The sequence below is a fragment of the Mytilus trossulus genome, chromosome 7 (assembly GCF_036588685.1).
Source record: "Mytilus trossulus isolate FHL-02 chromosome 7, PNRI_Mtr1.1.1.hap1, whole genome shotgun sequence".
Classification (NCBI taxonomy): Eukaryota; Metazoa; Mollusca; class Bivalvia; order Mytilida; family Mytilidae; genus Mytilus; species Mytilus trossulus.
This window is the reverse complement of record NC_086379.1, coordinates 52,714,910-52,742,641: the sequence shown is the minus strand read 5'-3', so window position 1 is coordinate 52,742,641 and position 27,732 is coordinate 52,714,910. Positions and strand designations below refer to the sequence as shown.

Below are 27,732 nucleotides of genomic sequence, written 5' to 3'. Positions count from 1 at the left end.
ATCAGGATCTAAAATTAGCATAGTATTCAGCAATAGCAAGAAATCTTCAATTGCACAGTATTGTGCAAAAGCAAGAAATTTTCAATTGCACAGTATTGCGGAATGGCAAGAAATCTTCAATTGCACAGCATGGGGCAATTGCACAGTATTGTGCATGGCAAGAAATATCTAATTGCTCAATATTGTGCAATAGCAAGACATTTTCAATATTCTTTGAAAATTTGAGTTATCTTTCTTTGTCCAGAATAGTAGTTGAATCAACTTAAATCCTTGTTTTATACAATGTACAATCTGAGACTACTATAACAATAATGATTATCTCAATGTTATATTCACACTTACCGAAATATAAACCTCTTTAAACATACAAATTCGCTAAATAATTATTTTTCTTCAGCAGTCAAAGATGGCGGATTTTCCCATCTTCTCGAACCCATCATGTCACGTGACTCAGATGTTATCGATGACACAAAAATAATCACGATTTGACTGGTCAGTACAGGAAGTGACCAATCTCTGTGTTATAGTAGTCTCAGGTACAATGTATATTCACTTTCACTAAAACAATATTTACCATTCAGTGATAACAAGCACTTTTTTACATTTTAATATTTTATGATGTATTTAAATGAGTGGTTATTGTTAGGGGTCATTAGAAAGATTCCAGAGGAACAGTCAAAGTCATAAATAAATCGAAAATAAACTGACAACATCATATAAAAAAAGAAGATGTGGTAGGATTGCCAATGAAACAACTCTCCACAAGAGCCAAAAATGACACAAATTAGCAACTAGTAGGTCATCGTACGGCCTTCAACAATGAGCAAAGCCCATACCGCATAGTCATGGCTAAAAATAAAAACGTCAAACAGACAAATAATAGTACACAGAAAACCATGGAACACTAAAGACTAAGCAACACGAACCCCACCAAAAAGTGGGGGGATCTCCTGTGCCTTAAAAGGGTAAGCAGATCCTGCTTCATATGTGGCATCCGTCGTGTTACTCATTTTATTTCAAACCCGGTAAAAAGTCTAATTCGGTAGGTCACATTCATGAAAAGGAAAATGGATTGTAGCTACGACGTAAGGAACATATCCGATATCATCTGTGAAACGGTTATTCCATAACGGTCAACCAACTTGTAATGGCGTCCGTAAAATTTAACATTTTTGGAACGCTTGGTTTAATAGCTTCTTTGTGAGCAGCAACCTTCTATCAAGGAAATCAAGATATAGGAAATGCAAGCACGGGAATACTGTATCAATTGGGAGATATATACGTCGTATGCAGACTCTGCTGTAATGTTGCTACTTAGAAATGTGAAGTTCACAATTGGGAAGCTGAAATCATCTCTTTTGTCGGAGAGTTTTTTTTCAACCGGCCTTCATTTCCAATTTCTAGATGTAAGTTAAGATATGAGGCCGACTTAATTGTATCTGTTGTATCCTTTATCTCTAGTTCGATGGGATAAATTCGTTCAACATAGTCACCAAATTTTGGATTATTTAGTGAGAGAACATCATCTATATAGCGGAAAGTAAAGTTAAAGAATATTGCTAACTTCTGATCTTTCTTCCTAAGAGATTCCTGTATGAATTCAGCCTCATAATAATAAAGAAAGAAGTTGGCAAGAAAATTTTAAGAGGGGCACAATTGATTCCCATTCGAATGCCGACAGTCTGTTGAAAACACGTCCTCCAAACGTAAAAAAAACATGTTATCAATCAAGACATCAAGCATCTTGATTATGTCAGTTCCAGAGAATATTTTGTTCGAATCGGTGTGATCCTTTACAAAGTAGGATTTATCCCTCCCTAAGACGAGATATTTGTATCTACGTTGGCCATTCTTTTTAATGAAACATTGCAATACCAACTCTTTCAATTTGTCTTTTAGATTGGAATGGAGAATACTTGTGTAAAGTGTAGAAAAGTTAAATATTTTAATACTATTGGAAGATGAAATAGTCTTAGATCGTATGTACTCTAAAAGATCTTTGGATTTTATTTAGTATCCACATCTGATTCACGCCACCTCTAGAATAGGCAGTTTAACAATAACTTTGAAGCCCGGCTTTGGTCAAAATTGTTTTAAATATGATCAAGCCTTGGATGTAAATGATTTGCACTTTTATATTTACGTTCTTTCAATATTTAGTTAAAAAAACTTAAAATGGAAAAAAACAACTAAATCGAAAATTTAAGCAGCTTACACGTGTTAAATGTATGTTTTTCTACATCTTTGCAAATTATGTTTACCTAATACAGTTTGTCCCAAGCTAAGACTAGACAACGAGTCTTCGTGCTTAATTAAGGATAAGCTGGAAAATATCGCGATTGCCAAGTTAATTGAGTACTAAAATATTAATATACTAGATAATTGACGGTGATCATATTCAAATATTAGTATTAGTTATTGTTATTATTCTAGTATATGCATTTATATAAAAAAAAAACTATTAAAATTGAAAAAGGTCCGATTAACCGGTTAATGATTTTGGTATTCCACATTCAGCCTAATTGATAACTCTATTCAATACTAACTTTGCTCTACTATTAGTCAAAACTATTAGGAGATTGAGGTCATCCGTGCTCTTCATCTTCGTGTTTAATTTGGCCTTTTAAAATATTAGATTTGGGTGTCATTGGTGAGTCTTTTAAAAGCGAAACGCACGTCTTACTATTGTATTCGAAGGGTTGCTTACAGAATCATTTAGTAACATGTGTCATTGTCATTCATGTTACCTAATAAACTAGTATTAAATATTCCAACCCCGCTGTCCATTTAGAAGTATTTTTTTCCCCCGGGTTACATGAATTCCTACTTCGTCTTCTACTTAGCATTCAGAATGGGACAAATTGAGGCCAGAAAACGCCTTTTAATACATTTCCATTCCTGTCTCTTACCACATGTTCAGCATGCCCCAAGTACATTAAATAATATGTTGCAGTAAGGCTACATGGAATGCAAATTATAAACTTGTAGTATTCTAAATGGTTTGTATGCGTGCATTGAACAGAAGTCGAATAATGTATAGATAATTTATAGTTTCATTGGAAGCCTAACTTGAATTGTTAAGCCAGGCAGAGCCGTCAAACTTTCTAGAGTGTTTAATTGTATACATATTCATTGGAGATGTTCGGTTCATAAAATTTTGTGTGAATATTTATATACATTTAGACGGATTTTTTTTGGCAAATTACAATAAGCTGCTTTCAGGATATGGAAGTTCACGTCATTTAGAGTCTTTAGAGTCAAAAATCGATACTAGTACTACAGTTTCATTCCATTGCTTGAAACTTTCTCCAATATTCACTTTTATATGAACAATAATGCATGTGTTTCCCTCGTTTTTTCCGCGTCATCTCCGAATATTTGTTTGCAGCTCGGTTTGCAGTTTACCAGATGGTGAAACTTATGTAGTTTTCAGCAGCATTCTGGATAGATGATACCCTAAGGGAACTTTTCTTACAGAATGTTAACTTATTCAAGGATATAACAATTTCATCATTTTAATTTTATGAGGTTTTTAAGTTTAAACCACAGGCAAAGTTAAACAACATAAAAACAAATGGTATTTTATATTTTCTATGGTGATTAAACACACAATAATAGACATTATATGTTACAACAAGTAGTTTCCCGATATAAGAGGAATTAATATAAAAAATACGATAAAAGGTTTGTGTGTTTAAAGAATAATTCAGTTTAAAAATTCCCGGCATTTTTACTTGTTTTCAAATATAGTTATCTCCCCTTAAACGGGCACCTTGCCGATAATGCCGCTAGGATCGGTCACTGAAGCGTTACTAATAACCAGTATACACAAATATATCGTATATTTATGTTGTTATCTTATTTAAATGTATTGGCGGGTAGGTAATATAAACTTACTGTCAGAATGACTGGGAAATCAGCAGGACGGAAAGAAAATAAACAGATTTTTCAACAGGTATCTCCTGTTACTTCGAAATGTTTAGCTATGGTTGTGTCGCTTGTTGTTGAGGATAAAGCTGTAAATGGCAAAGAAATATTCGACGATTTTCAACTTCGGAATAGCACTTGTTATTGGAATTCTGCATTATCAGACAGCATTAAAAATCTTCAATATTTAGGATTTTTAGAACCAAATACGATATTACTTGGTGGAACTGATGTATGTTTAGAAAATCTGAGAATGGCATGGGGTAGGAGAGTTCTAAATGATCCTCACAACTGCAGGATTGAAAAAATTGGTAAGTTTCAAAAATGGTCATAGAATATATACAAATTACAAATAATTAAGTTGACTTTTAAATCTAATAAAATATCTATGTATACATTTTCACTTGAATTTGGTCAAAATTAATTATAAAAAGAAGATAAAAGGTGATCATATATATCTTGTTAATTTAAAAATTCATAAATTGTACTTTTTTTAATCAATAAGCATGTGTAAGTGCATAAAATTAATCTTTATGCGTCACTCATTTATCAGAAACAATACTTGTATGACTCAAGTCTCATGGGGCATTACATAAAGTTAAACTGAAGACATTGTGATGCACTTTTTCAATATGCATTATATATTAATATTTGATATATTAAAATGATGTTAAATTTTTTGTTACATTATGAAAAAATCACCAGGCTTATAATTCTGTATGCCAGATGTGTTTCGCTACGTACACAAGAAATCATCAGTTACATTTGAATCAAGCTACTGTGGATTCATTTATGTTCGTGGGTACCAATTTTCGGGGATAACTGGAAACTTGCATGTTCGTGGACAATTGATTTTGTGGTTTTGTGAAAGTCTGCATACAGGCCTATACAGAAATTGTCATTCGTTGAACATTTAATTTTGTGGTTTACCTTTACCCACGAAATTAACAAAAGTTGGTATCCAACGAATAATATTTTTTTTTTTTTTAAATCAAATGAAATATTAAAAAAAACAGATTTTAACATGAATTTTTTAAGAATAAACAATTTGTGAGTTTAACAAAAGTTTTTACATTTTTATGTGAACACAATTTGTCTCTTCTTTGAAATGAAGTTTTTACAGAATATTTGGAATCAACGAGTCAAAAGCAACAAGTGTATCAATGTCTTTTCCTGGCATTAAAAAAACATATTCAGAAGAATTTCTGGTAAAAAATTACCAATAGTGAAAACATTAATGTAAAGTATTCATAAATCTACATGCAAATATAATTGTAAAAATAAGAGTAGGAAATCTAGATTCTTAACTAAATAGGTTCCAATAAAAAAATAATTGTCAATGTGTATATGTTTTTGTTACAATTAAAAACAAGTTTTAATTTTTATTAAGAACCATATGTATAAAATCACTTTGATGTTTATATTTGTAAAAGCCATAAAAATTATAAACAAATCAAACAAAAGAGGTTCATTAGAACATAAATTAGATTATGGTATTAACACCTTGTTAAAATAATAGCCAGAAGGTCAGGATGTTTCATTTCCCCATAATTGTCCAAATTAGATTATTTGTTTACACTGTAAGATAACAAGTATCTGTTCAATCATCAAAGATTGGCTGTATCTGACTGCCCAGAGGCCAGGTATAGATTACTATTAGACTAGTACATCAAGTTCTGTTATTTATATATATACCAGTTATTTTAATTTATGACAGAGCAGGTATGTTATCAATATCTTTGGTCCAATATAATCATATTTGTATAATTTAAAGACACACCTGCGTCTGCTCTTTGTATAAATCTAAATAATACTAGGAAAAGCATTGAAATAATGATAATTCAATTGTTTACCTGCAGGAAGCTATAAACACAGCTAAAAGGTAATATTCAGGTAGAGAATTTGTTTGAAAGTTTATTTTTTATGGTGTCTGTTTATAGAACAAATTTATTCTGTTTTCTTAAATTTTAAGGTGAATTTTTATTCATGATTGATGGAAAACTTTATTTTATTTTTGTTTATATAACTTTGCATATTTTCAGTTGTAAAATAAGTTCATATGGAGTTGGAAGTAAAATTTCAACCCAAACTCAATACCTTTGATGTTAAATTATCATGATTTTTGATAGTCATATGTCTTTTGCATGCAGGGTATGAACAAAAGGAGTATGCAAAATATAAAGTAAATCACACAGCATGAAATAGACATCTACCATATATCCCATAATGTACTTAAGGTATTATCCAGTTAATGGATTAGACAGTTTACACCTGTCAGTTTTGTCACCTGTCACTTCAAGGTATTATCACCTACTGTCTCTGTTTAATTGCTAAATAAACCTTCATCACTTAGTTGGGTAGAAAATGTGAGCTATTTCACATGTATGTCATCTACAGGTTAAAAGTTATTGACAAATCAAAATCACTTTCAATTATGTTGTGACAGTCATTTAGCTAATTGATATTAACATGTTTAGATAATTTGCCATGTTTATTTAATTTCATGTTAATTTATGCAATTAATACATATGGTTTGTGTTCCTTTTAAATCTAAGGCAGATGGCCATGCAATATTAAATATAAATGTTCTATCTGCTTCAGAAAAAGATGCACTTGAAAGGCATAAAAGCAATGTATGATGACAAAGAATTTACATTTATGCAGAATATTTTCACAGCTTTCTTATACAATCAATAATTTATTTAGGATAACACATGTATATGAATGCTTTTAAATACAAATGACATCAATTGTTGGATTGATGTATTGCTACAAGCAATATCATTTCCCCTACTGCAGATGGAAATAAAGATAGTTAGTTACATTTGATACAAAAGTATTGCTTTCTACGAAAGCTGGCTTAGTATTTGAAAGTTTTCCAAGTTTACCACATTTTGAAGGATAGTTGTTGATAAAATATGTAATGAAGTGAAATAACAGGATTTATTAGATGTTGGTTCCAATTAGAAATATTACTTTGTACTTATACACTGATAATAGAATTCCACACTTTTAATGAACAGTTTGATATCTAAAACAGATGTTACCGCAGAAAAAAATAAGAAGTTTGTAAGAGAAAAAACTAATGTAACAATGCCAACCATTTGTTATGATTATAATGTGATAGCAATTTCTTCTCGATTTGCCATTGAATGTATTTTCAGCAATTTTCCATTATTTCTCCCCTAAAATTTTCAATACCATTGATATGGCATTGAAGAAAACTACTAAAAATCATAGTGTTTTAAAATGGCAAGCCAAATTTAATGAGGAAGCACAAGAGAAACTATTTTGGATGGGTTATCCAAAAATTTTGTAGGGTACCTAGATTTTTAAATGGAAACCTCTACCAATCTTTATAATGCTAAGTCATTGTTTGCCAACACCTAAATAAGAGACATGTGTAAAAATATTTCATTGTAATGGGTCCTTAAATCAAGTTTACCCAGATGTATTTATGATCTAATGCATTGTATAAGAATTCCAATAATAATCTGTCTCTTAACATTTACATTGCCAATATCTGATGTTTTAACATGTATTTTATTGAAATAAGCTTGGATTATGACTTTTTATTGAGTAAGACATGGTCAGAATGACGATCAATACATGTTAAATCACATGCAGATTTACTGTCAAATTTATTGGTATAGTTCTAATATCTTGTACTTATCCTTGTCAAATATTATGGATAAGACCTACGATATATGTATTTGTAAAGTCATCAAGATAGCGTTTGTACATTAATCCTAACCCATTTACATTGACATTATGGTTATCTTTGGGTTATACCTCCATTACAAAAGACTGCTATCCTTCCCTGATCTTTGAAGCTTTCATGTAAATGCATATATTACATGTAGGTGCTTGTTTGCTTTAGGTGTGGGCACTCAAAATCCATTTTCTTTTTTGTAAAGATGCCAAAATATTTTGTGATTTCTTTGCCTATATATCAAAAGAAACAAAAAAAATCTGTGAAATATTAGGTGATGAAAATGGCTTTTTTGTACTCCTGAATTTTCAATTACTGCAATAAATATTCTGAAGTATTTTTAGGTATAGATGCATATTTTTCGCCAATCCTCATCTGTTTTATTGCTACTGTAGATAAGTTGCTATCTGTTTATTTATTCACCATGTACCATTCATTTTTCCATCACACATTAAATTTGCTTCTTTTGAAATTGTTTAGTCAGATCCTTCAGTGCAGACGAACCACTAATTAAAAGACCTGGCATGAGAACATGAACCTCTAAATACAAAAGTTGAAAACAGTTCCATATTTTCGGTTTAACTTGTAAACCCTTAAAGAATTTGAACTCTTGTTATCAAATGATAATGAATAAGTTAAGTTGTGCATACAATTTCATTTAGACATTCAATACCAATTAAGATGTCAGAAAGTGCCAAGATCCTGGCAAGATACATCTAAAACTCTTGCTGAAATTTCTTTTATCATCAATCTCCTTTATCATCTAACAACTTAATGTAATTAGATTTATATGGTGATATGTAGGGGGGGGGGGGGGGGGACATTAATTAGAGGTTGTACTCTATAACAACAATTGAAGTCCAAGTGACAAGACAGCTATTACTTTTATATGTACAGAGTTGACTGTTATTGGTCTAGTTCATTGGTTTATTCGATAAGGTGAAGGTTATCTGAGATATTATTTCTGCATATTAATTACAACAGTTGCTACATGTTGATTTTAATGCTATAAATTTTATTAAAGATGTATATACATGTTATAAAGATGGCATCTACATGTATTGACAATCAAAGGAGTTCTCCATTTTCAAATACTGCAATGGAAATAAAAATCTTTTTTTTATGTTAAATATTTTTATTTTATCCACAAATTCAGTAATACAAATAGCTGTAGAAGGTCAAACATTATGATTATTCCTATAAAAATGGTGAAACAATATTCAGATTTTTTTCTTTCAAAATAACAATTTTGTCAATATACAGTTTAAATACACAATGAAGGCCAACTAATATCTTTTGGCCCAACCGTCTTTTGTGGATATTTGGCTTATTAGTAATCTCACCATGTCTCCTTGTTTTAATATTAAAAATGTTAGAAAGATTACAATACCATAACCTAACACCATTTATGTAAATCTTAAAGCAAGTACAATTATAATGACAACATAAAATTTGATTCGATTTTATATTTTAAATGCACAACGTCAAAATCTGAAAATTGAATATGTTATAATTGTCTGCAGACACAGTAAGAGTGTAAGCCATACCATCAGTACTAAAAGTGCCATATAATTAGTATACTAAAAATGAAATACATTTGTACACCGTCTTTTGTGGATATTTGGCTTATTAGTAATCTCACCATGTCTCCTTGTTTTAATATTAAAAATGTTAGAAAGATTACAATACCATAACCTAACACCATTTATGTAAATCTTAAAGCAAGTACAATTATAATGACAACATAAAATTTGATTCGATTTTATATTTTAAATGCACAACGTCAAAATCTGAAAATTGAATATGTTATAATTGTCTGCAGACACAGTAAGAGTGTAAGCCATACCATCAGTACTAAAAGTGCCATATAATTAGTATACTAAAAATGAAATACATTTGTACAATTAGTGCTAACAACACCATACTATTAGTACTAATATTGTCATGCTATTGGTACTAACAGTGCCATACAATTGGTACTAACAGTGCCATACATTCAGTTCTATTAGTGTCATATAATCAGTGCCAACATTATACTAATTTCTTTTATTGTCATTTCAGGAGATATTGGTAATATAACCATGCAGGAGGTACCACAGAATCATTTTATTCCCCTCCCAGAAATACTCTGTCTCATTATCCTTGACCTCAACAACAAACAGATCCTAGCAACAGTTGATATTATACAGGCACAGCTTAAAAAATGTTACCAAGGAACACAGTTACCAAGCAACCAGCTTGTTTATGAAACTCTGCACAACCTGATTCAAGAAAGAAAACTTTTTCATACTGGTATGTACAGGGTATTATTTTTGATTAATTTTAGGTATATAATAAATACTTCAGGATTTTCTCGCTGCATTGAAGACTCATTGGTGTGCTTTCGGCTGTTATCTGCTTTTTTGTCTGGTAATAGTCTTTGACACATTCCCCATTTCCATTCTCAATTTTATTGCATACCAGCTATTGATAGTACTAAATAAAATGATGGAAGGTATTGTTACTCAACTGTTAATAAAATCGGCGCTATGCCCTCTGAAAACGGCCTAGCTGGAACACTTGTTATACTCTATTATATCCCATTATATAATTACTTGTGATCAGCTACCAGTATCACACTCAAAGTCTCAAACCAACTGTTCTTCAGATTTCATTGGTCTACATTTAAGCAAATAAAATTATACCTCTGTAAAATATAGTTTGCTGAAAAAGAAGGAGAGTCTGTCAGTTTTGAGACCCAATGACCTTCTGCAGGAAATCTGGCAATCCTAGTCAATTTTAAAAGAAACAGCAAGCTTTCTTGTATGAAAATGTAAGGAAATAAAATTAACTCCAGTATATTGATATCTTAAGGGTATATTTTATCATAAGTAACTATTTAAAAGTTCTTTTTACCGTTACATATATATTAGACATGATAAAAGGTTGGTTTGTAAGAGAAAATTAACTAATATGAATTGAATTCATCTATCAAAGATAATAAAAAATGCTGTTTTGAACAGAGTAGAACGAAAAGATCTAACACTCGTTTAAATAATGAAAATTCTGAAATTTAAGTCTTTTATTCGTGTTCATTTAGTCCTTATTGTGTGATAACTAAGGTTGTAACACCACAATTTTGGGAGATAAGAAACTCAAATTTCTTATTTAAATTGAGTAGATCTGATTTGTAATAAATAATTTAATTGCTATATAGAATTCCTTAATTATTTTACTTCTAAAATTTCCAACTCAAGGATAAAGTAGAAAAATATTGTGAAAATTTTGACAACAAAAGCCCTGAATGAATATAGAATACACCTGAGATGTTTGCAGGTGAGAAAGTGTCCTTTGTCATTAGGATGTCGATTTAGTGGATTTCCAATTCAGGATCAGAGACCATATGTTTCAATTAAAAAAAGGGGTCAGAGTTCGGGTTTAAAGTTCTCGCTGTAATAAAGTCTAGTGAAAATTCCTTACATGGCAGTGACAAATAGATTACTATTATTTAAATAATCAGTTACAACAATATTTTCTCACATAATTGATGCAAGTTTATGAATTCAATAAAGGTCCCATTCTCAAAATTCAAATTTACTTAAAGGATTCTTTTCCAGAGTAAATAAAATTTTGAAAGCAATTACATATTGAATACAAAAAATACATAGATCAATGGCAAACTAATGATGGTTTAAACTACTAGGTAATTGAGTCTTAAATCGACTGGATGTTTTAGTTACTCAAGAATTTTTAAATTTACAAATTGCAAACACAGAAAATGTCAATGTCTATGTTATTGTAAAGTTTATAGTTTGTTGTTTTATTTTCAACATCTCTGTAAACTTTGATGTTTCTCTGCCTTACATAGGACAAACAAATGCCTAAGAAAGACCTTTAAGAGAAAAAGGTGTTTGACTTTTTTTATCAGCATGATGTTGATCTATTGCAATGTTTATAAGCATTTATATGTTAACCATGATTAGGCTATTTTTCAATTGCTGAAAATCAGAATGCAGTGAGTAACATAGAAATAAGAAGTGTAGTATGAGTGCCAATGAGACAACTCTCCATCCAAGTCAATGTGGAAACAGTCCACTCAAAGTTTGAACATATTTTTTTATGAAGAATGCCATCATTGTGATACTTTCACTATGAACATGCATTGATGAAGGTTGCATCATGATATATGCATCTTGTAAATAAAAACTGATCACAATAAATCAAAATCAAAAACCAGTTGTGATAATTTATAAAACATATTCTCAATAACAAAGTTGTTAATTTTATAAGAGCAAAACTTAAAATCTCTTTATCTCCCTGAGGCAATAAAGTATCAAACAAAAACTACGAAAGATACAAAGTATCAACCATGTATTTCTGAATTGACAAAAAAGGATATGAAGAAATCACACTGATTAAGCATTTGAAAATTTGGTTCAAAAGTAAATTAAACAATAAATAAACAACTGTTAAAGAAGGTTTAAAAAAAACGAACCAAGATATAATACATTATCATCTGAGAATGTGATCCAGTTGGTTGGATTTTATGCCATTTGTATTCTGTTTTGTACATAGATTTTCCTCTGTTCTTGTCCTTTTGACCTTTGTTAAAGCATACTGAAATAAATGGCCTTGTTTTTTATTTACAATTACAGACATAAATTTATAACTGATGTTTATTAACTTGATGTTTTTACAATTGGATACCCATCCATGGTCTATAAACTTTAGAAAAAGGCACTTGCTGATGTATTAGATATTTTGATTACCAACTCTCCAATTTGTTTTCTGTGTTTTGTAGTAAAAATATAAATTGACTGCTTGTGAATATGGATTTTATTATGAGTTAATGGTCCCTGCGGTTTTTATAGCTCATTTATTTCTTAAAAATAGATTGTTTTGATACATATCTTTTTTTATTAACTTGTTATATTTGTTTATACAGAATCAATATTTAAGTGATTTGCATAAAAACATTACTTTCTTTTTGCAAATATTGTGGATAAATGGTAATTATGTGGCTTTTTTGGTTCATCCGAATATCAATGAAACTTTTACCTCAGTATAGAAAATATTATATTAACTTCCATGGTGGTCTTAGCTTAGCAAGCTTGCTTTGAGCAAAGGAGGTCATGGTTTCATTTTTTTAACTGAGTTAAAACAAAGACTTAAAAATTAATCATTTGCTGCTTTCGTGCAGTAACTTCCATTGTGGTCTTGGTGTAGCAGGCTGACCTTGAGTGGATGAGGTCATGGTTTCAATTTTTCTGCTTCTTATATTAAATATATATATTTGTAAGTTGCAGTTCAATGTATGAAGAAAGCTTATCAGACTGGTAGTCAGAAATATATGTCTACGACTAGGGTAACAAGTTTTCCTACAGAAGGTTATCATGGTAACTGGCATGTCAACTCTGATTTGCATGTTGACTTCTATATAGAACAAAGCAAGTTGCATTCATATACATGTATGAATGTATGACATGTATGACATAACATGCTTACGCCTTTAACATGTGTTTCTGTAATATTTGCCATTGTACAGAAGGCATCTTTCAAACAAACAAGCTTGTCTTTTGTGATACAAAGTTTAAGCTCAACACTGCTTTTTCCGACACAAAAATCAAATGTGAAAAAAAGAAATGAAATATCAAGCAAGACATGAAAGTCCAATGTAATTCATAGTTGGTTATTATAAGGCATCTTTTCAAATTCTTTCATTCATATCTCCTATTGCTATTGTAAAGGAAATTTAAAATATCAGTGAATAGTAATTCTGTCATTAGCAACAGTTGCTTAGTAAAATTTTGGGCTATATTGTCAAAAGTAAAATCACAAAAATACTGAACTCAGAGGAAATGTATGAATGGATGATTGTATGATTACTTTTCACCAATTGTTAACTTTTGCACTAGTCGCAGGTAAAATTTAGCTTGAAAGAAGATTAGGCCTCTTATAAAAAAATCTTTACTTTAATTTATTTTGATCATACATAATCTTTATGCAGGAAAAGGTTTTGAAGAATCCAATTTCATAATAATTTATAAGCACTCATAACTACTGTACATTTGAATTGTCAAGCAAATATCCTCAATATAACACTTAAAATAAAAATGAAAAAGCTGAGAGAAAAAAATATATTCAGATCTAGGTTGCCTTTATTTGTGCATTGTATTTCATCCATTATAAGAGTCCTTTTGGAAATGTTCTAAGCATTTGGGGATTAGGCAAATTTGGTACATTCAGAAAGTTTTTGTTGAGTTTCTGATTGAATTATCTCAGAACTGCCTCAAACATTTCTTTATTAATTTGGAAGATTGTTTTTAAGACCAGCATACTTTACTATATTATAAATCCCAATTTTGTGAATATTGTATGCATTATCTGTGTGCTTTGTAATTTCACATACAGAATGACCATAACGATGTCATCTTTTTTCAGGTAGTGGATACTTTGTGGTTACGCCTGATACCCTCCGACTCCCAGTCGACCTACCTTCGCCAAGTTTGCCACCTCAACACAATCCTATGTATCTACCATTTTCTAGAAGTCAAACAATGTGTGAGCGAAAAATGTCACCTTTCGCAGTTCCCATGACAACAGTTGCTATGACACAGACTTTACCACCGGTTAGGTCTATATCTTGCCAAGTAAGCATAGCCAATCAAAAAAGAACCAGCACACCAGAATTAAAGATAGAAGAGACAGAAAAGTCAAGATTACATCGTAGCCATAGTGCTAGAAGACACAAGGATAAGAATCATAATGATGCAGAATCCTTGAAAAAGAATGTTTCTGTAAGAGCCCAAGATGACTGTCTAACTAATAAAGATGTCAATGTTATGAAGAGTAATCTAAACAAAGTCAAGGAAAAGGGTACGTACAAAATGATATGATTGACTGACAATCAACTAGTGCAGTGAAAGCAACATTCATTTGTTCTTTAAAAAAATTAGATAGAACTTAAATAGAAAAGAAGATGGTATACTTTTGGGCTTGTGCAGCTCCAGTTAATTCATTTTTTGATAGAAAATATGTATACCATGCAATAAGATTGGTTATTAAACTTCTGTAAAAAGGATTAAAGAAAATGTAAATTTTATCTTAGGTTGCACCATTTGACTGTGTTATCAAAGTGCATATCATGCTGCCTTAGGATGAAATGCAGATACCTTTAAAACAAATATATTTTATTTTTATTTCAAGTACACTGATCAAACATTCAATTTAGATTATATTTGTTAGGAAACATTAGACACCAAATTGTTCATTTTTCCTTTGTACCTTACAAGGAGGTATAAAGTGACAACTCCATTCATATATCATACATCATTTTCTGACGATTTTTCAATATGACTGGCAAAAGTTTTGAAGTCAGCGAGGAGTCACTTATGTCTCAGTGATTTATATATTAAATCAAGGCTCTTTATATACCTCATTATGTCATAGGGTTTATGCATATTTAATCTTTTATTTGAAGATTAGCATTTACATAAGAAAGTAAAAGGGTTTGGTGGTTTAATCTATTGTGGTTTACATACTCTCAATGCATGTTTAAAATATTCAATTATTCAATGATGAGAATTGACTCGTTTCTCACTTGAAAGAATTTAGATTGAAAGAGATACTATTCCCTCTTATCCTGGATTGAAAAAGTTTTCCCAGCAAGACAACTTGTTAACACCATTTTAAAAGAAAAAGGACTTGAACAACTTATTCATCACCATGCTAATCTTTTTAATAAAAGAATTAATTAGAATTTGAAGTTGTCGTAGCAGTAAACTTGGTGTTTATGACAAACTAGGCTTCAATAAGCAAATATAAAAGATGTTTTACAGATGTAGAAACTCTTGTCAGGGATAATGATAGGATTAGATTATAAGCTGTAAAACTGGTCAATATACTGAGGTTGAAAGTTTCTGTTGAAAAATCTGAATACAGAAACTTTTTGAAATTATTAAGGGCATTCAAAAATTGTATATATGGGCTCTTGCAGCTAGAAATTGACCTTCAACATGTTATAAAACAATCAAAATTTATCTTTTGTTTGTTGAATAAACATGTTTAATGTTCCTAAAACCAATCATAGTTGTATACATGTGCATGAAAATGTACACTTGAATAAAGTCAATCCAACACAGCTCACATGTTATTTGTAATTTTCGTTAAAGACAATCATTTTGGGGAAAAAAATGTAAGCAACCTAAGGGATATTTTTTTTTTTATTTTTTTAATTTTTTCCATTATTCATATAGTTTCATTCTGACATTTGGTTTAAATTAACCTTATAATTCCAACTGATTATGTATTGCATGTCCTAACACATACCATCTTAGCTGTAGGGAATTTTATGAGTCAAATGTATAAAAGCTATAACTAATGAATCGGTATTCTGTTTGATAAAAATAAAAATTCTACTTCCAACCCATAAAATTTCTAATAAAATTTGTGATTTCTTTGTTAATGGAAAACCTTTAAAGTTTATTAGTTCGAGTCAGTCATTTAAGTAAAGTGTGAAGATATTAAGGGTGTCATGGTTTGATGAATGAGGGTTTAATCTCAGTCTGATATCCACACATTCTTGAAAGAAGGGTTATTTTCTTCCTTGTTTGGAAAAGGGGGGGGGAGTAAAAAACTGGGTCTTGCACAAAGAAACAAAGAAAATAGGAAAACACTTTTGTTTTAGAATCAACTTTCTGGTTGACATCTATACGACAGGCTTCCAGTTATGTTCCATTCTATTAAAAAAGGGAATCTTTTATCTATTCCTTTGATTTGTTTGAGCTCGTGATTCTGCTATTTGATTATAGATTTTCTGTTTCGAATTTTCCTAGGAGCTCTGTATTTTTCTTTTTACACATCCTGCATACATGTTTAATTATTCTTGTGCTTCAAATAATTTTCGTAACATGTATTAATTGAATTGATTTGAAAATAAGGTAAAAAAAATTATGAAAATTCGATCAGCACAAATTGAATTCAAGTACATGTATAATGTAAATTAAATGAAATATAATACATTTTAAATACTCGGTAAAAAAATATAATGAATTTGTCTTTTATTTTAAAACACTTGTTTGTGACATATTTTGATGGATTAACATGCTTGATATTTTATTCATGCATGCATTCTTACTGATTCTTAAAAACACCTGTCACATCTGCTTACATCACATTATATAAAACACTATTGTATTGGTTGAAAGTAAAAGTCTTAGCCAATGAGATCAGGTTATTTGTATCACAAGTCTTTTACAGTCTTTTTGCACAAAATTTGAAATAAAAAAGATAATACTTTTAAACTACATGTTAGGATTGCAATTGACCTCATGTAAAATATAAAAAAAAGATATGAACAAGAGAGAGATTACATGTGGGAGTATAGTTATTGGTATTAGGAATAAGACTGATAGTAATGGAGGTAGGATTAAGTTGGGTTTTTTTTTCATTTAGAGTTTTTGTCATAGGGGTTTTCAGTATGTATCAAAATCGGAAGTAATCATCCTTAGATAAGATGACTGCAACATTAATGCAAGCTCAGATTAATAGATTAAGTGCTAGTAAACTGGATAAACTGAGATCTATGTATACATGGTATATGTGATGGTGTTAAATAGTAAATCAATTTTTATTGAAAATTTAAGTTGGAAAACTATATGCAGTATAAAATTTGGGTACACAAAAATCTTCAAGTTCCAAAATATTTTTTTATCCAAAACAATAGAACTGTGATATTGTGGGGAAAGCGTGATGTAAACTGAATATATAATGAACATTCAAGTCAGCCTAAATTCACAATGTACAGTTAAAAAACACCCACAAAATAACTTATTTTAATTAAATTGCAAAGGATTAAAGAAGGAAAAAATGAATGCTCTTTTTTCAATGCCAAATTGAGATTTTATATCATGAACATAATCATTTGATATAAAGTGAAACAAATAATATATTCAGGTCTCTAGCATTCAATTTAGCTATTTGAACTACATGTGATACAGGTTATCATAAGCCTTTATTTCTGTAGACCTAGTATACAAACTCAAAAGAGCAGTTTGGAATGCAGGCTTGATACATTTTATCTAAGATTCTTTCAAATTACTTCAGCTTTTCTTGAAAGGTTCATATTATTTTCAGGAAAAATTATGCAACAGCGGATAACATTCTTTAAATAACTTGCAATGCCTTTTCATAAAAGAAATTCATTACAAAAAGTAATGAGATAATTTAAACTGTAATGTTTCTGTTAAGTTCTCCTACATGTTATATACTTGTTTCAAAGGGAATTAAAGTAAGTATACATCTAGAAACATGTGTATGAATGTTAGTGCTGTGGTTGGAAATTATCAATGAAAGTTTGCAGCTGGTTGTCATGAAATACATACATGTATTTTAAAACTGTTAATAAAATAAGGAAACTTAAATTATGAAATTAACATTCAATAGTTCATAATCACAGAAGGACTGAGTTTGTAAAAAAAACACCATCTATTTGATATTTTGTAAATGTTATGTGTGCATTTTTGTTAAACCTTTTTATTTCTTTTTTCAGGTGAAAAGAAATCATTATTATCCAAGTTGTTTGGAAAGAAAAAAAAGACAGATGAGGTTAAACACAAGAAAACAGAAGAGGTTAAACACAAGTGTAAAGAACCAGAAACTAAAGATACCAAAAAGTATGCCACATTTTCTGGTCAGTTTCCTCCCCCTGAATGGATGTGGTACCAAGATCAATGTAAAAAACATGAAAGGACAAATAAGTGGGTGACACAGCAAACAGGAATGGTTCAGATGTCTCATGGGCCGATATCTCATAATAAAATACATCGACCAACATTTGAGATGAAAAACCTTCATCAGTGTAACAGTATATCTCCTGTTACTCTCCTTACAGCAGTGTCCAGTAGTAAGCATCATAAATCTCATAAACAAACTCATAAAGTATCTCCATCTGAGAAAGCACATACTTACCATGAAATTGAATCATTTACAGGTAAAATGTGCAATAAAGCCAAAAAAATGCAGCGGCCACATTGTGTTCAAGAAATGTCACCAGAAGCAAGATTTCTTCCTATTCAGGAGTCTCGAGAGAAAAATCCTGATATCAGGGTCCGAAGATCAAAATCTCATAATCGTAAGTCTAACAGACATTCAGTTGATGTTGGATTACTACGAAGACAACATGCTCACCGAGAGCTTCAACAAGACATTCAAAACGAGCAATCAAGAGTTATGGGCGAGCAATCAAGAGTTATGGGGGAGCAATCAAGAGTTATGGGTGAGCAATCAAGAGTAATGGGAATGTCTCCCATGTATAGCTCTACACCGCGAGATGTTGACAAGCGTTTTATACAACCAAGTGGAGAATATGTAGATATGTGTTCTAGTCCTGTTCTACGTGAAGTTAATAGAACAGACCATAGATCTCATAGAAGGAGATCTAAACATTACAAGAGAATTGAGAATGATATTAACTATGAGCATCATGGGGCATTACCCCGTAAACACAGCAATATAGCCATGTCTCGAGATAGTGGCGTCAACTGTGTTGGTTTGTCAAATCCGTCAGAAAATAACAATGTATTTTGCTATAATCAGTTGATGGACTATGAAAATGTTAAATCAAACAACTTACACAAAAGTTGGGAGATGCAAGTAAATACTCAACACAACCATGAATTAAAGAAAAATGAAATTGTCTGTATCGCTGAAATCAATGCATGTGTTCCTGAGCATAGTGATTATGTTGAAATTAACAGTATAGAAATGGCAAGAAGTGTGCCATCAGAAGTAAATGAAGACACAAAGGAGAATCAGCCTTTTTCAAATAGAAGCGATGATATAGGATTAATGGACAGTAGTGAACAGAGTTATGACACAGTAATTTATAATAAAAGAGTGCAAGATGTATCTAAAGAAACAGAAAATTTGACTCTGGGTGATAGTGGATTTTACTCTCCTAGAGTGTCAGAAATTGAACTTGGTAAACATAAAAAAGTGAAAGTGCCATTATACAAAAACTTAAGTTATGACCACCATGAACTGAACAATCTTAAAGATTTCCAGAAAGAAAAAATAGTGCTAAATAATGAATTCTACAAGGAGCCATCTCCTTCATCTGATTATCAAATTGTTGGTGTTGTGTAAATTAATGTTGTCATTGTGATAAGGGAGATAATTAGCAATATTTATAAATGTATATGAACATGCACTCAAATATAAGCATGAAAAAGTGAAAGAAAAAATTTATTTGAAATTCTATGATGTTATTTTTTATTCCCCAACAGCAATGAAGCTTGGCTATATGAATAAATCCCAAATGATCTGGTTGATTTTCTAAATATAGAATTGAGCGATATTTCACAGACACAGATATCTTTATATGGCACAGTTCTGTTCTACAAGGTTTTAGATTGTACATTGTTTATGTATGTCTTAAATTGGTCTTTGATTGAAATGTTATGAATTTTGGTTTGAGGACCAGTCCACTCTAATATTTGAAAATACACTGAATTAGATTACAAGATGTCAGATTTGGTCTAGGACCAAATAAAAGACTTTGGAACTGATATATTTGCTCACTAATCTTGCAGCATTTAGGAGTAAGAGCAAATATTTATAGGGAGTTGTGAGGTTTTGAGAATGATTAGTCATATATTCAGGGGGTTAATATATTGCTTGTTACACATCAACATGTTTCTATCCTGTATATTCTTGAAAAATAAGCTGTTGAATGTTTGTTTTGATACAGGAAGATGTATTATAATTGCCAATGAGATATCTATCCAATAGTTTGACTTGACAAATTAATAAACAAAACAAAAAAGAATGACAGCAACCAAAGAAAACCTCTGAATACAAGGTCATGACTTGAAACAGGCTCATAGAATGTGGCAGGGGTAACCATGTTTCAAAGTGCCTAACCCTCCTTCTGACATGGGACATTGGTGTTACAACAAATTATAAGAACAAACTGCAAAAACCAATTGGAAATGGTCTAACCATTTATTAGCAAGAATTGGGGGGGGGAGGGGGATCTTTAACACAAAGCACTGATCTGAGAGATCTTCTAGTTCCTAAAAGCTAGTCAAAAGCAATTATACAAATGTTTTGTCAATTATTTTGAAGACTGTATGATAGATGGACAGAAACTATGTATGCAAAAAATGAGCAACATTGTCGAAATTGTTGCAACACCTTACATGAGTTATTACATGCAGATACAGAGTAAACAGAGAAAAAAAAATGTTTCATCTCTTTATCATCAACTAGAGGCTCTTAAGAGCTTGTGTTGTTGACTTGGGTCTAAGTGCATCTTCATCCATGGACCTTCCAAAGCAATCACTCCTAATTTTTGCAAAATTTTTCTTCTTTGTAGATCTTATCTTGCTGATCATTTTTGCTGTTTAAACTTTCTATATATCTTTTATTGTTTTCAAAATAGAAGTAAAAAACAGAAATATTGGTAAATATAAAAAAAAAATGTGGTATGATTGATAATGAGACAACTGTCCACAAGAGACCAAAATGACACAGATATTTTAAAACAACTATAGATCACCGCTTCATTAAAGAGCAAGTACTACAAAGAGTTGACTGATTTCGGCAATTCAAATGAATTGTAGATCAAGTCTTGTTGATAATTTTATTCATTCAAGTTTCTATCTGTCTATTACAGTTTTTCAGATACTAGGAAAAAACGTAAAAGAATAGTGATATGAGTATCTAAGGGCTATAACTCCAATAAAAGGTTGTCAGTTGATTTCATGATTGAAATTTATTTGTAGATCTAATCTTGCTAATCACGTTTGCTTACTAATATTTTAATTTCTAATGTATCTATTTTTGATACAAATTTTAAGATATTGGGCAAAAACGAAATCAATAGAACAAAATCGTCATTTAATGGCATTAACTCCAAAAAAAGTTGTCTGATGTTTTTGGCCATGATGTATATAGATATAGGAAGATGTGATATGAGTGCCAATGAGACAACTCTCCATCCAAGTCCCAATTTATACAAGAACAAGAGTACACTGCACACGCTGAAATGTATCGCCTTCTTTACTAATGATTGATATTGTGTTGATAGTCCTAGATATATATCTGTATTACAACTGTCACATGAACTCGACATGAACCACGAAAACTAGACATTTATCAATGAACCATGAAAATGAGATCAAGGTCAGATGACACCAGCCAGTTGGACTTGACCACCAAAACTTAACCTTGTTCACTTGTCCATGAAATGAGGTGGAGGTCAAGTGAAAACTGTCTAACGGACATAAAGACCTTGCAAGGAAGGCACATACCAAATATAGTTATCCTATTACTTTATATAACCAGAGAGAATTTAACATTACAAAAAATCTTAACTTTTATTCAAGCAGTCACTGAACCATGAAACTGAGGTCAAAGACATTTGACATGTGACTGACGGAAAATTCGTAACATGAGGCATCTATATACAACGTACTTAGTATGAAACATCAAGGTCTCCCACCTAAGCCTATAACGTTAAAGCTTTTAAGAAGTTAGCTAACGCCGCCGCCGGATCAATATCCCTTTGTCGAACTTTCTGCAACAAAAGTCACTCAATGCACTGAGGCTCGACAAAAATTAAACCATTCTAGGTCAAGGTACGGTCTTCCACACGGAGCCTAGGCTCACACCGAACAGCCAGCTATAAAGAGACCAACAACATTAATAGTGTAAAACCAATCAAACGGGAAAACCAACGGTCTAATCCATATGAAAAATTAAGATAATCCCCAAGGTTATAACTAAGTTGGTTTCCTGATGCTGCAGAATTATATTTTTTACATATCGTCGCATATAATGAATCGAAGATTCCTATGGATTTTAGGTCACCTCGTTGAAGGTTTAATTTACAGTTATAAAAAATGAAACTCACATATACTAGTGTAGAAAAAGTGTTTCAGGCCCATACATTGAGGACCTATTTTTAATACTTTTAAGTAACAATCAAACTTTAAATGCAGTCACATATGATGAGAGGAAAAGTCCAATCAATTATGAAATAAATATGTCAAAGGTTCAGGTCAGAGGTAGTAAGAATAAATCAAAATGACTGACAGGAACTACTTGTGCCAGATAAAGGTTATTTTCTACATACATGGGGTATTCTCTGAAATGCACGAAGTCGGTATAACGATGGTGCAACCAATGTAAAAGGATACCAAAATTTGTTATTTTACACATGTGTGTCTCATTCTGAACAAAAAATATATTATACTGAATACATACAAGAGGTCTAAAAGAAGGAATTATCTAACACGAAAGGAGTCTTTAAATATAACTGATCGCTTTTGACAATCTGAGACTTGAAAATCAAGCACATTTTTTTTTCAAATACAGTACCGTGATAAGCCTCGGAAATGCATCTAGGTAAACCTTGTTCCGAATTAACAGATTTCTTCAAGTGTATAAGTGATTTTGATGATATACTTTGTATCAATGTTTATCGCCGTTAGAGACAGTGTCATAAAACTTAAATGTTCAAACGAAAGATAAAGATCTGACCTCGATTTTATCCCAAGCTTAAATCTGAACAAGGAGGTTATCTAAACAAATCAATCGTTTCCTTTGGAAGCTTTGTTTTATATCTGACTTATTGTGATAACTTTTCTCACCAAACAGATTAGTATGATTATATCTCCATGATAACAAGTGCTATGTCCGATACTTATACTATACAGAAGTAGAAGAAAACATACAAAGTACCACATCTCTTTTTTTCTCGCAGTTTGAAGAATTGGCATTTTATAAGGTGTTACTTATTTCGCAAATACCGTGTTTTTGTTTTGTATTTGTTCCCACTTCCCATTATTTCCTTTCTTTTCCCAGATTCAACTTGTTTATGCCTCATCCCACACCAAAAGCATTTAAACCCTCTCTTTACTAATTTGTTTTTGTTTCTGTATACAAGTCTAAATTGAAAACTACGTTCAAACCTATGATTGCGTTGGATAAAAACCGCAATTGTTATACGTGTGCATGTAAAACAAAGTTCGTTGTAGAAGGTTCTAATTACAGCACAAACAACATTTTCCAAAAGACCAAAAACGTGAAAAAAGTATATTGGAACAAAATGCATTTGACTAATAGGTCGATCAACTGATGTTCTTTAACCCTGCTGACTGTTATTGGTTATTGTCGAGCCTTCGACTTTAGTCGAAAAAGCGAGACTAAGCGATCCTACTTTCCATCGTCGTCGGTGTCGTCGTCGGCGGCGTCCACAAATATTCACCCTGTGGTTTAAGTTTTTGAAATTTTAATAACTTTCTTAAACTTTACTGGATTTCTACCAAACTTGGACAGAAGCTTGTTTATGATCATTAGATAGTATCCAGAAGTTAATTTTGTGAAAATAAAATTCCATTTTTCCGTTTTTTACTTATAAATGGACTTAGTTTTTTCTTTAGGGAAACATTACATTCACTCTGTGGTTAAAGTTTTTAAAATTTTAATAACTTTCTTAAACTATCCTGGGTTTGTACCAAACTTGGACAGAAGCTTATTTGTGATCATAAGATAGTATCCAGAAGTAAATTTTGTGAAAAAATAAATCCATTTTTTCCGTATTTTATTTTTAAATGGACTTAGTTTTTCTGCTGGGAAACATTACATTCACCCTGTGGTTAAAGTTTTTAAAATTTTAATAACTTTCTTTAACTATCCTGGGTTTGTACCAAACTTGGACAGAAGCTTATTTATGATCATAAGATAGTATCCAGAAGTAAATTTTGTAAAAAAAATAAATCCATTTTTTCTGTTTTTTACTTTTAAATGGACTTAGTTTTTCTTCCAGTTAAATTTACATTCAGTCTGCAGTTAAAGTTTTCAAAACATTTATTAGATTCATTAACTATCCTAGATTTTTACCAAACTTGGACAGAAGCTTCTTACAATCAAAAGATAGAATCAAGAGGAATATTTTTATTGATTTTTTTCCTCAAATTTTGTTGAGCCTGCGATTTACAGCAAAAGTAGGCGAGACACTGGGTTCCGCGGAACCCTTACAAATTTTTGTCAAATAAAATTGATCACGAGATGTAACAAAATGGATCTTGATATAAATTTAATACTAAACAGAAAACAATGAACTTGTGGCCAAGATGTTATGCCACAAACACAAGGTGTCAATATTTTTGTTTGTACACCAGATCTAGATTTCGACAATATATGTCTCTTTTATAAATATATATTATTTTGAACTCTATTTAAGCTCGGGACGATTAAGGTCTTAAAATATCGTATAAAACTCTATCTCATGACAAAGGCCTTGCTTTGTTTTGTGCCCAAGATGTCACTAACGCTTACACCCATTCTCAATTTACTCATATCTTCTACAGTCAGGGTAAATACTGAAGTAAATAATCTAATGATAAAAAGGCGAAACAAATCTTTTATATTGATAAGTATATAATTATAATACTTCTTGTTTATATGTCTCCTAAATTTTAAATGCATTCTGCTCTATTTAAAAAGAATTACAGTGCCAAGTTTGGGATGAATTAAATGTTTTATACCTTTTTCTTCTGTGTCCTCGGACCATTTACAAAAGGCGATGGAGAAAAAGTAACATAAAAAAATACCGAACTCCTAGGTCACTGATCAAATGGCAAAACCAAAAGCCTGACACATCTAACGAACGGGAAAAGCTGTAATATTCCACGTTTTACATTTGAGTTATCTCCCGTTTACCATAGACCACAACAAAGTCGAGCTCTGTCGTTTCTCCAGAAGACTGTTATAAAAAGCGAATAAGGACACTATAGTACTGTTTGATTGAAGTGATGTAGTGCTATAAACAAAAACAAATCATTTTAATTGAGGAACATGTCTCCCTCGTGCAAAGCTCTGAGATTTGCTACATTCTTCTGGCGCACCCGAAATCAACCGTATTTGTTTGGTGTTTGTGCTGCTCGGTTTGACGTTTTCTATGAAGTGTTTTGTGACATTTTTACCTATTGTGTCTGTTTGTTTTGTTCACGTTTCTTTGTCAATATAATGGAATTTGATGCGACTGTCGTGCAAGTGAAAGGTTTAGTGCTATAAAACCAGGTTCCATGTTCTACTTAAGAAAGTGCCTGTACCAAGTCGGAAATATGACACTTGTTGTCCATTCGTTTGATGTGTTTCAGTGAGAAGCTTTTGATTTTGCCATTTGATTAGGGTCTCCGTTTTGAATTTTCCTTGGAGTTCAGCATTTTTTTATGTTACTTTTATGTACTATTAGTACTTACGTCGTTCTCGGTATTTGCCATGGCATTATTTGCCAGTTTGTTTTCGACTCATGAATTTGAATATGCCTTTAGTTTCTCTGTCTCCTCTCTTTTAAGATCTTTAAAGGCCTTTTTGTGTTGTTGGATCAACATTTGAATAGGGTTAAATTGAGTTTGGCATCGAACACCACTGAAGACACACTAGTTTTTTCGTTTTACATTGTTTTACATTGTCTTATCGGGGCCTTTTATGAGCTGACTATGCGGTATGGGTTTTGCTAATTGTTGAAGGCCGTATGGTGACCTATAGTTGTTAATGTCTGTGTCATTTGATCTCTTGTGGACAGTTGTCTCATTGGTAATCATACCACATCTTCTTTTTTATACTAATTGTTGAAATGCGCATATAATTCAATAAAACGGCACAAGACTTCAAGTATAAGATTTAATTACTGCCGAAAAGTGTCTGGGCCCTTCCAGCGTAGGATTTAATTGTTTCAGAAAGGTCTTCCAGCGAAACATTTCTTTACCGCTAAAATGATTAAAAAATTAGCCCGATGTCTTTTACAGTTACATATCATTTTTTTTTGGGGGGGGGGAAATTTTGAAACACATATCCAGTAAATTATGTCATAAATTTGAAGTGTTTTCTTAATTAATTCTCTTTCAATATATACTACAGTTATGGAAAGCTATTTATTTTGAAACTGAGTATAGCGAACTTCCTTAAGTGCTCCTTATCTGCATGAATGTAATTAATTTGGCCTCCCAACTGGTAATTCAAGCGCAACTGGTGAGTCGTTTGAAAAAAAAATATAAGCCTGGATGTTTTTTTAACGTATCGAACAGTAGAAAGAGTAATTTTATTCCTGTTATTTATTCTCTAGCTCCTTTGGGTTCGGTTATTACCTGAATTTCTACCTCCTGTCCTGGTGGCAAAAGTGAAATTTTAATGGTTTACTCTGAGGTCTTCAATATGTTTCTTGATGGCTCAATTCACATGGGTATGCTTTGGTGCCTAGTTTAAAATGATAACTAAGTCTAGCAGGATTCTGCAGATGTTTTGTTTTCTGCGATGGTCTTACTTAAGTGATATACCAAGCAGAACTCCGCCACTATTAGGATGGCTACTGTACTTCAATGAACAATACTGAGTCTCTCTTCACAACAGGTATATGTGTAGCTAATCAGGATGGTATCGCTTATATGTTTGTGCCATCTCAGAAATATCGTTATATATATACATTTTAAACAACTCGTCTAAACATCAACCAACATCAACCCAACAATGTTAGATCTGTAAATTTGCTTTCGCAAATTTGTTTTCTTCCCTCGCCGGTATTTGAACCCATGCTACTGAAATCGCCTGCACTGTAGCCATCCCGCTAGACCACACGACCACCTGGACATTTTATAATATATATATATATGTATCAGTCTGTGTAACTTTCAGCTGATATGCTTACTGTTAAAAAGGCTGATTGTTTATCTTCAAGGTAAGAAACAGAACTCAAATTGAATTTAAGTAGTTCCGCTGAAATACTATGCTCAGCATCAGGACCACTTCACAGTTTTGTTAGTAAAAAAAATATTTTGATTGAGACTGTGTTAATGACTAATATCTGGCATGCAAGACGATGTCATGGTTCTGTTTCGTATTTATGATAAAATTGAGAACGGAAATGGGGAATGTGTTAAAGAGACAACAACCCGACCATAGAACAGACGACAGCAAAAGGTCACCAATAGGTTTTCAATACAGCGAGAAATTCCCGCACCCGGAGGCGTCCTTCAGCTGGCCCCTTAATAAATATAATTATGTATACTATAGTTCAGTGATAATGAACGCGATACTAAACTCCAAAT

General features: G+C 31.6%; 1 protein-coding gene across 3 annotated transcripts; it reads left to right on the top strand.

Annotated features, from left to right (window-relative positions):
- Window positions 1–3,782: 3,782 nt before the first annotated feature.
- LOC134725277 (storkhead-box protein 2-like) lies at window positions 3,783–19,874 on the top strand. 3 transcript variants are annotated; one of them, XM_063588954.1, is made up of 4 exons: window positions 3,783–4,238; window positions 9,701–9,931; window positions 14,060–14,494; window positions 18,168–19,874. In XM_063588954.1, the coding sequence occupies exons 1-4, from the start codon at window positions 3,905–3,907 to the stop codon at window positions 19,760–19,762; spliced, it is 2,595 nt and encodes an 864-aa protein (XP_063445024.1). In that variant the 5' UTR covers window positions 3,783–3,904; the 3' UTR covers window positions 19,763–19,874. The 3 variants fall into 3 exon arrangements, with proteins under 3 accessions (XP_063445024.1, XP_063445025.1, XP_063445026.1); XM_063588955.1 differs by lacking the exon at window positions 3,783–4,238 and adding an exon at window positions 5,462–5,649; XM_063588956.1 differs by lacking the exon at window positions 3,783–4,238 and adding an exon at window positions 5,702–5,809.
- The last annotated feature ends 7,858 nt before the right edge of the window (window positions 19,875–27,732 follow it).